General features: G+C 34.4%; 1 protein-coding gene across 4 annotated transcripts in view; it reads right to left on the reverse strand.

Annotated features, from left to right (window-relative positions):
- Positions 1-8,783, reverse strand: part of IFT80 (intraflagellar transport 80) — a 56,443-nt gene that overhangs the window by 40,661 nt on the left and 6,999 nt on the right. For all 4 annotated transcript variants that reach the window (XM_010584972.1, XM_010584970.1, XM_010584968.1 and 1 more), the window contains exons 5-6: positions 2,891-3,001; positions 501-569 (exon numbers count right to left, since the gene is read on the reverse strand). In XM_010584972.1, coding sequence (XP_010583274.1) covers positions 501-569; positions 2,891-3,001 — 180 coding nt within the window. The remainder of the gene's footprint in view (positions 1-500; positions 570-2,890; positions 3,002-8,783) is intronic.

Below are 8,783 nucleotides of genomic sequence, written 5' to 3' on the forward strand. Positions count from 1 at the left end.
CATTTCAGCAGGACTGTTTCTATATATTAAATTAGTTACTGAGTTAAATAGATGAACCAAAAGCTGTTAAAGAGTTTTAAAGTTCAGAGGAACTAACCCACATGCACCTTGCATCTTTCAAGCATTCTTGCAATGCTTTTAGATTATTATTTTTTTTCAGTTTCACCATGAGACTCTGTGGCTTGATATTAAAAACTGGATTTTTTTCTTGTTTAATTCTTTAGCCTTTCCAGAATCCTTAGGGTGAAACTGAAACTATTGTCTAAAAATGTTGCAATAATACTTTTAATTTGAAGAATTTTTTTAAGATAATCATGTTATTAAAAATCCAGTTCCCCCTGTATTCAACTATGATTTACATTTAATTTTAGTTAAGTTTATCCAGGCCTTAAGATCCTTAAACAAACCATTACTGCCAGATTTAGGGTCTGTTATTTAAATATATGTCATAATACCCCAAATTAAAAAGTTCTAATGGAACTTTAAGAAAATTAACTTACCTTGCTGAGCTAAAGTGGACCTCAGCATCCCACTTTTAGACCAGATTTTCACTTGGCCATCTTCACCAACTGTAAAGTTATCACAGAAATCATCAACTTAAATGCAATAATACGTCTAACAAACATGGCACTTGTATTTACCTAGGAAACACTAGAGTTAAAATAAGTCCAGGTCTTCTTAGAGGTAAATATTGTTTATGTAGTTTTCCTAACATGCAAAGAGGTAGTATATTAAGGAAAAAATATTTAAGACTGTTCTTCTGCTATTGTCAACAAGTCTCTTCCTCTCCTGAAAATCCCTGTAGTCTCCTTATCTGAAGCTGCTGCTGGGAAGTGAAAGTCCATCACTATTAAAGTATCCCAAGTTCTGTATTCTCTATTCAGCATTGCTAGTACTTTTCATCTATTTACAGTTCAATGGCCTGGAGGCTGATTAAATGAGTCTCTTAGGAGTCCGAAGAGAGTAAGAACAGATTTTATGTATTAAACTGGAGGCTTCACAGTTGATAAATGGTGAAACTGAAGATAACTGAAGGGTCTGTTTGGAAGGCTTAAATTTTATAACATAACTGCGTGTTACCAAGAAACTCAGTTTACTTATTAAAGATTAAGTTCTTATACACAGTACAGCATAGTTAGGTATGCATTAAGAACACAGATTTCCTAGTGTGCTATCATATTTGAAACATACAGCTCTGGGCCTTCATTTAGGTCTCCCAGATTCAATTAATGAGGAAAAAGGTGCACCCAGACACTTAATGTCATTCTTCCATTCAAAGGTAATTTACTTACCAGATTTCAGCTTTTTATATCTGGCCAATGTAGCTTTTAAGTGTTTAAAAAGTGTAAAAAAAAATTTAAAAATCTTATTTGTGCACATTTGATACTGTTGAAATACAGCCATAAAGAATATTCTAACTGATACAGTATCATCAATGATTCACTCTTCCTCCAAGTATAGTTGCAGTGTAAGAGTAGACCTTCTCAGAGTATGCTGTTTGGATATGGTGATGAATTCCTATACTCTCCATAAGTGTCATGTAGTCTTTCAAAAAAAAACAAACAACAAAAACCAAAACCCCAAACAAAAAAACCCAAAACAACGAGATTGAAAAGACCACTTTAACTTTTTCTTTGGAGAATTTCCTGAGGCAAATCTGTCTTTAAAAAGAACAGTATTTCTGTCCCTCTGGGATTTCAGAGGTACATGCCAGAGTTCCTTGAAGCAGCATTTTAGAGTCAGAGTCTGGAAACGAGCAGATCCAAAATTATCTTCAGTACTTCTGGACTGAGTTGGAATTTGTCCAAAGAAATCAGCTGTGCTAGATCAACGGGAGGCTGTAGAAAATTCTGACACCAACAGAAATCCCATAAAGGAGAAGTCTATCACAGGAAATTTAATTAGCTTCCCCTTAACATCAGGATAGAAGTTTTTGACAAAAATGCCAAAAGCAACTAATTACCAAAAGATTTAGGACAAAAAGACATGTAGAGATGCAGACACTGGGAGATCACTCTCCCAGCCTCAATAAAGAAAAAAAATAGTTAGACTGCAGCTGGATCTATATCACTCCTAATAATTAAGAAAGAGAAGCACAGGAACATTCAAGATGCTCATGAGGCCTCAGTAAACTGTGCTGGTTAAAAAACCCCAAACATCATGTGCAGGGTTATAAATGTATCAACTTAGCAGCCTTTTTTTTAACAGATAAGGGGAAAAAAAAAATCAAATATTCTCCTTTATGAAGTACAGAATATCCACAAAAACATCTAAGCACTCTATCTGATATTAAGAACATTCACTTTCAAGTAAATAGGATAACATCTAATAAATAGGATCACTGAAAAATATAAAGGCTTTTACTAAATCTTCTACTAAGATAGACAACATTCTTCTAAAGCAGCATTAATCAAATAGTGCAAAATTAGCTTCTACTAAACAAGGCAATAATAAACCCAGGAAAAAAAAGTAACTTACTGTAGCTAATTTCATTTATATTGCTGTTTTTGTGTCTCCATTTCCCCCTTCTCACAAGAATTTCAAGCTAGACCAGTGTGTGAACACTTAACAGACTCAGTTTTTTTCATTCAAATTCAGTGTAACTACAATATGAACAATGAAATTTGGGATTACCTCTTTTAAACATACGTCAAGGATTAAATTATTTTTCCAAAACATCCTGTTATATTTATCCCATAAAGTACTTACATTCTACATATTTTATTGAAAGCACTTAGTTTTCATAAACTTAGTTTAATACTACATTTTTTGTACCCTTACATTTCTTTATGACATATCAACTTTGTAGATTAAAAAAACCAAAAGGCTTTATTTTGAAAGAACTCTTCTGTTAGTTTTCAAAACACTTCATTACTTTAAGAATGCTTACCTGTAACCAGGGCTGTTCCTTCATAATTCCACCTTCCTGCAAGTACAGCTCCACAGTGTGCTTCTACACTTTTCTCTACTCTTCCTAACTTTGAAATCAAGTGGAACTTCCCTAAACAAAAGTTCAAGATACAAATAGCGTATCTAATTTTGAGAATTGGTATTTATGCCTGTAATGGTGTTATCTTCTGTTAAAAATACACACAAGACAAGAAACCACCACCAACAACAAAAGAACAAAACATACAATTATCTTGATTAGCCCAAACAAATGAACTCTTGCAGAAGAACTACTTGTAAACTAGCTACAATGTTGTATTGTTTTTGTTCTTTTTGTTATGCATAATCTTTTTCTTGCCTATACATTTTTCTTATGTCCCTCTAAAGTTTGCATGTTTCTCTAGGGACACAACTGCCTGATGTTATTTCATTGCCTGAAAGCTAACAAACAGAGGCATATACACTGCAACCCAGGAGAGTCCTTGTGGTGGGTTTTTTTGGTGTTTTGTTTTTTTTTTTAAAGATCTGAAAAATCACTCAACACCAAAAGGATAATGGAAAAGCTAGGAACAATCTGACCATCAGTGAGTGCGTTGCTCTGAGGAAGTATTACGGCTTGCATTATGGAGCTGTTATGGAAATTCACAGAAGCCAAAAACAAAGCTATTAATGATTTCAACAGAAGCATGAGGAAGTCTTTCTTTCCAAATGAGGGATGTTGCTTAAATCCAGGAAGATCAAATTTAAACTGGACCAAAGAGCAGACAAAGGAGGACTTGGAAACATGTGGCAGAACAAATGCATGGCTTAGAATAGTTCAGTGATTCAAATTAACTACTTTAAAACCAAAACTCTTTTAAAATTGTTTTATCTAATCTGCCAGACAGCGAGCCACTCTAAGCAATTTCCAGAGTGACCAGAATTCTTTGAGATAACAGCACACAGATATCTCACACTAAGTGTGTGCAAATGCTCCATCACTTAAGACAGAATAATTTTTCCTTTAATAACATCCTGCTTGGGAATATGAATTATAAAACAGGCCATACCTGGTGAGCCAGAACTAGAAACTAAATACCTGACTACTTCAGTAAAGGACCACATTATCAAGACCCATAGGTGTATGCAGCTGATAACAGTTAACTATGAACTGCATAGAAGGTGAAAACACATGACACCACTGCCTTAAATGCACATTCAGATCACAGTAGCCAAGATGGCAAAATTTAGGTGGCCCGCACTGCTAGAAGCTTGAAACAACTTTATTGTGTTCGTTTCCCATGTTTTATTTTACACTTCAGTTAAAAAAAAAAACCACAAAGGAAAAAAAAACCCAACCAAACAAAACCCAAAACAACAAAAAAACCCCAACAACAAAAACCAAAGCCAGACTAGAACCAAAGAAAAAGCATTCTGGTAGATGCGTCACTAAAGAACCATGAAACATACATCAGGGCTCTCCACAGTATTATTCAAATTAATACAATCACACTTTGTCTTCATTTTACTTTTAAGTACATAAACAAAATGGTACAATAATCCAGCCAAACCTCTGCCAATGCAAGATTTCCAAGCAAAAGATTTTTAACACTGATGAAAAAGAATGGTTTGTATAAATATGTTTATTTGAACAGACCATTTTAAATATCATACATAACTATACATTTCTGCTTTTCTTTATCACTTATATTCATATCTACCAGAGTACTCTGAAAAGCTAGTTAATCCCATTTTTTTCTGAATTCGCAGAACTAATATTATTACTAAGACCACTTTTTCCTCATTCAGTTAATTTTTAGTTTCCTAAAATTTTCAGTACTGATAGTCTACATTTAAAACATTACGTTATTTTATAATTAGGAAATATATTTTATATAATTAATGCATCAATTATTTTATAGAACATCTCTCAGGTCTGAGATTCTAATTTTTTGTGTATAAGCAATAACTGGATTCACAGGAATTCAATGGCTAAATACTATTTTCTCCAATTAAACTGTCAAAATGGCCTTTTCTGATTTTAAAATAATACATCAAAACCCATGTTTTGTTTTCTGATCACCTGTCTTTTTCGATGCATAGCATACTTGTTCAATCTGTAGCCAAGACCTTTTTCACTGCAGAATACTTAAACCTAATCTGCTATAGGACTATGAATATTCTCATGCCATAACCTACAGTATTCATCATTAAGTGGCTGAGCTCTTCATAGCCATTATGAACCCATTTCACTAATTTCCCTTGGGGGAAAAAAAAAAAAAGAAAAAAAAAGAGCTTTGCAAATGGGGAGCTGACATAAACAGAGATTTAACTCAAGGGCCTTCAACTTTCAGTATCCAATCTGAAACATTCAGAATTACTTTTTTAAGGATACAAAGAATTCTATGGCATTTTATATATTGAAACAATAGCTTCCACTGACCTAGGTGGAATCCATCACACCTCAATACTTCTGTAAGCAAATGCCTCAACACATAAGAGAAAAAATAAATTAAAATGAAAGAACAGAGAGTTGGCAAGCAACTGAATACTTTGGTTAGGTCACATTATCAGGAAAACAATGGGCCATGTCACAGAGTACAGGATAAAATCCTGTTATACAGGGAAACATTCAACTCATTTACCAATCTTTTGCATCCTTTCCCCCTCCACAAGCTCTTACTTCTTTCACAGTGCATCTTTCAAATAATGAAATGTAGCAAATTGTAGCCTAGCAGGAAAGAATAGAGTTTCATACAAAAGCAGGTCCACCTTAGGCATTAAGACAGAATTCATCTGGAAAAAATGTGATCATGCATTTAAAAACTGTATCATAACACTTATGCAGAACAGGGCCAAATCAAGTTTTCATGGATATCATCTTTACTTCTGCTACTTCTTTACTTTTCCAACATATGAATTTAAACTGATGACAGTCAAATGATGTGACTCATTAGATACTGCTTTTCTCATTGCACTCACACATAGAGGTTGCTCCAAAAGCAATGTTTCGATGGATTTCTCTGCCTTCTGTTCTTCAACTTAACATTGAGGTAGTAGAGGCTTTCAAATTAGAACTTACTGCCTTATACACAATTAAGAAAGGGAAAATTCTAGCTGTATGCCTGGAGTAGATATAAGTGATTCAACTTAATCTTACTTTACATCTCAGATTTGTAAAATACTGTTCCTTTATTTTTATTACGTACTGAAGCCAGAAGCTGTCCTCAATCTTAAAGTGACTCTCCAGTTTTGGAGGAATTTCAAGTGGGAGATTAGCAGCCTATTCGAATACAGAGTATAAAACATGTATGTTTTGTTCATTACTTTTCATAGACTCTTAAATGCTGACCTAATGTAAAATTAACAATAACATAAAAAGTTGAAAAATAGTCTCTTCACTTATGATTTGTGCTTAATAAGCAGTTTAAAGTTGAACGTATTCTTTTATTTTTGTAAAAAAACAGCAACAAGACCAATGTAAGTAGGAAGTAAAAGAACAATATCCCACAAGAGATGCAACTCAGAAGAAAACCCAAGAGGATTAAATTTACATTTCCTCTAATTTCACAAACATCTGGAGTTCAACCAGGAATTAATGCAACCCTGTAAAGACATTATACTCCATTTCCATTGGATTCAGCAAATTTCCAGGAATCCTTATCACAGAGATGAATTAGCTGTTGCAGGAAAATTGCAGGCTTGACACATAAGGCATGCCGTGTAAGTAATAGTTAAACAGAATTTAAAATGTAACATTTCTAGAAAATAGCAATTAAGCAACAAAACTTGCTCATGCACTTTTACAATTCGATAATTCACTTGCACATGCAAAAAAAAAAAAATCTTTACAAGATAAGTCCCCTCCATTGAAAGTGCTAATTTACACTAGGCGATAAAGACTTGGAAATTTTCTACACTTAAGTTTTTATCTCAATTTATTCTTTCACAAATTACATTAACACTGTTTTGTATTTCAATTTCACTGAAAAAAACCAAAACAAACTGATTTTTGGCAAATATATCTCATGAACAGTTTTCCAGAAATTGAAAGTTCAGGATAAATTTGCCAATCAATGCTAAGAGCTTATCCTTTACTCCTAACAACAGTTAACTAGGTAAAAAATCCCTACAAGAAAGAAGATAAAAGTACTAACTATGATCTGTGAACTAATTATGGCAAAAGTCACTCATTCCATAAGTAACAGCAAACCAAATCAGCTTTTGTTCCTGGACTCCCTACTGTCTTAAGAAGGGACCCTAGCTGAACGTTTCCCTTCAGTGAGAGCAAGCGTAACAACTCCTCGCCGCCTGGACTGTCTGTAGCCCATGTTGCAGCTGTGCCCTCAGTGAGGGTGTTCACTAATTCGGCATTTTTCCATCACATAGCTGCCTCTCCATAAAACATACCAAGGAGCTCCAAAGTTACTGATCACCTGCCAGACAATCCCCTTACAAAACTGGTCATGGAAGTCTCATTTTCTTAGGGAACTGAACTTTAAGGAAAAAAAAAAGTTTCTTCATCCCATTCTGTATACATTTAGCACTCTATAAACATGTAAACAAATTGGGATTTACTCTGTTCACTTAAACAGAAATTACATCCTATCCTCCTTCTGCAGTATCACGTTATCTTCCTACCGCAGAGTATCTACTGCTCTGTAACAACCATAAAGTGTTTAGTTTCAATAGCAATTCATCCAGCTAAGCTCAGTTTTACTTTGCACTGTGCTATGCTAGCAGAACACTAGCATTCAAATTAATGACAGGAATAGTAATAAAGGCCCCAGATGTCCAGAAGGAATGCAAGGACTGAATACAAACAATACAAAATTATCTAACGACCAAGGATGTGTCATCTTTGGAAACAGAGGCAAGTTACTGGATTGCAGACTTTGATCAGACAATACCTATCCAGGCTACAACATCATAAAGATGATAAGCTTTAGGGATGTGCTGAGAAGTGGACATTTTGAAGGGCCTACACACTTGTAAAAAGAAAAAAAAAAAACAAGGAAAAAAAAACCAAAACAACCCCACTGCAATAAAGTTGGCAAAGATAGCCAAAACAGTTTATGCTGCATGGAAGTAAGAAACAGCTGCATTAAAAGAAAGTGAAAGTTAATCAAGCTGATCTCCAAAAGCTGGACAATGATAGAACTGATAGACTCTCAGGTGTCTATGAATTTTAACAGAGATACAACTACATGATCATTTACATGTTTCACAGAATTTTTTTTTCTCATTCAGTAACTTTTTTTTTTTTTTTCACTGTTATGGAAGGGACAGCTATTTTCCTGACCTTCCTGTCACTATGTCTTGTAGTTGAAATCTTCAGAAAGTACTTCAACCTTACTTAGAATCCTAGGATGATAACTTTACATTAGACAAAAAAACTTTGTTAAAAGTTACAAGCAAACGAAGACAAAAGTCTTATTGAGTAAAATGCAGATCAACATTAAGGGACTAGTTTAGATTTTGTTGGTCACACACGCAACTAAAATCTTGAGCAGCAAGAACAATCATCTGCTAATTGCAAAAACTCTTCACTTCAAACCCCTGCCATTGACTTATATCACTTAAAGTAATCCAACTTCTAGTAGCTAATTGCAAAGGTCCTAATGCATCCTGGAAAAGATTTTTGGGCCTACCTATACACGGTGCCATTCCTGAATCTTTATTCCTAAAGTATAGCTCTCTGTTGCAGTTTCACTTAATCCACTTACAGGAGAAGGGCAAGCATTCATACCTACTAGACATTACACTTAAGAACTGATACCTTATGTAAATTTACACTGGGTTCACATATAGACTAAAGAACTTCCGGATGTGCAGCTCCTGTGACATGCTAATTTTTTAACATTTGGGGGGGGGGGGGGGGGGGGGGAAAAAAAATTTTCACCCCTTTAAAAAAA

This window comes from Haliaeetus leucocephalus, unplaced genomic scaffold (assembly GCF_000737465.1).
Source record: "Haliaeetus leucocephalus isolate CR32 unplaced genomic scaffold, Haliaeetus_leucocephalus-4.0 Scaffold1014, whole genome shotgun sequence".
NCBI lineage: Eukaryota > Metazoa > Chordata > Aves > Accipitriformes > Accipitridae > Haliaeetus > Haliaeetus leucocephalus.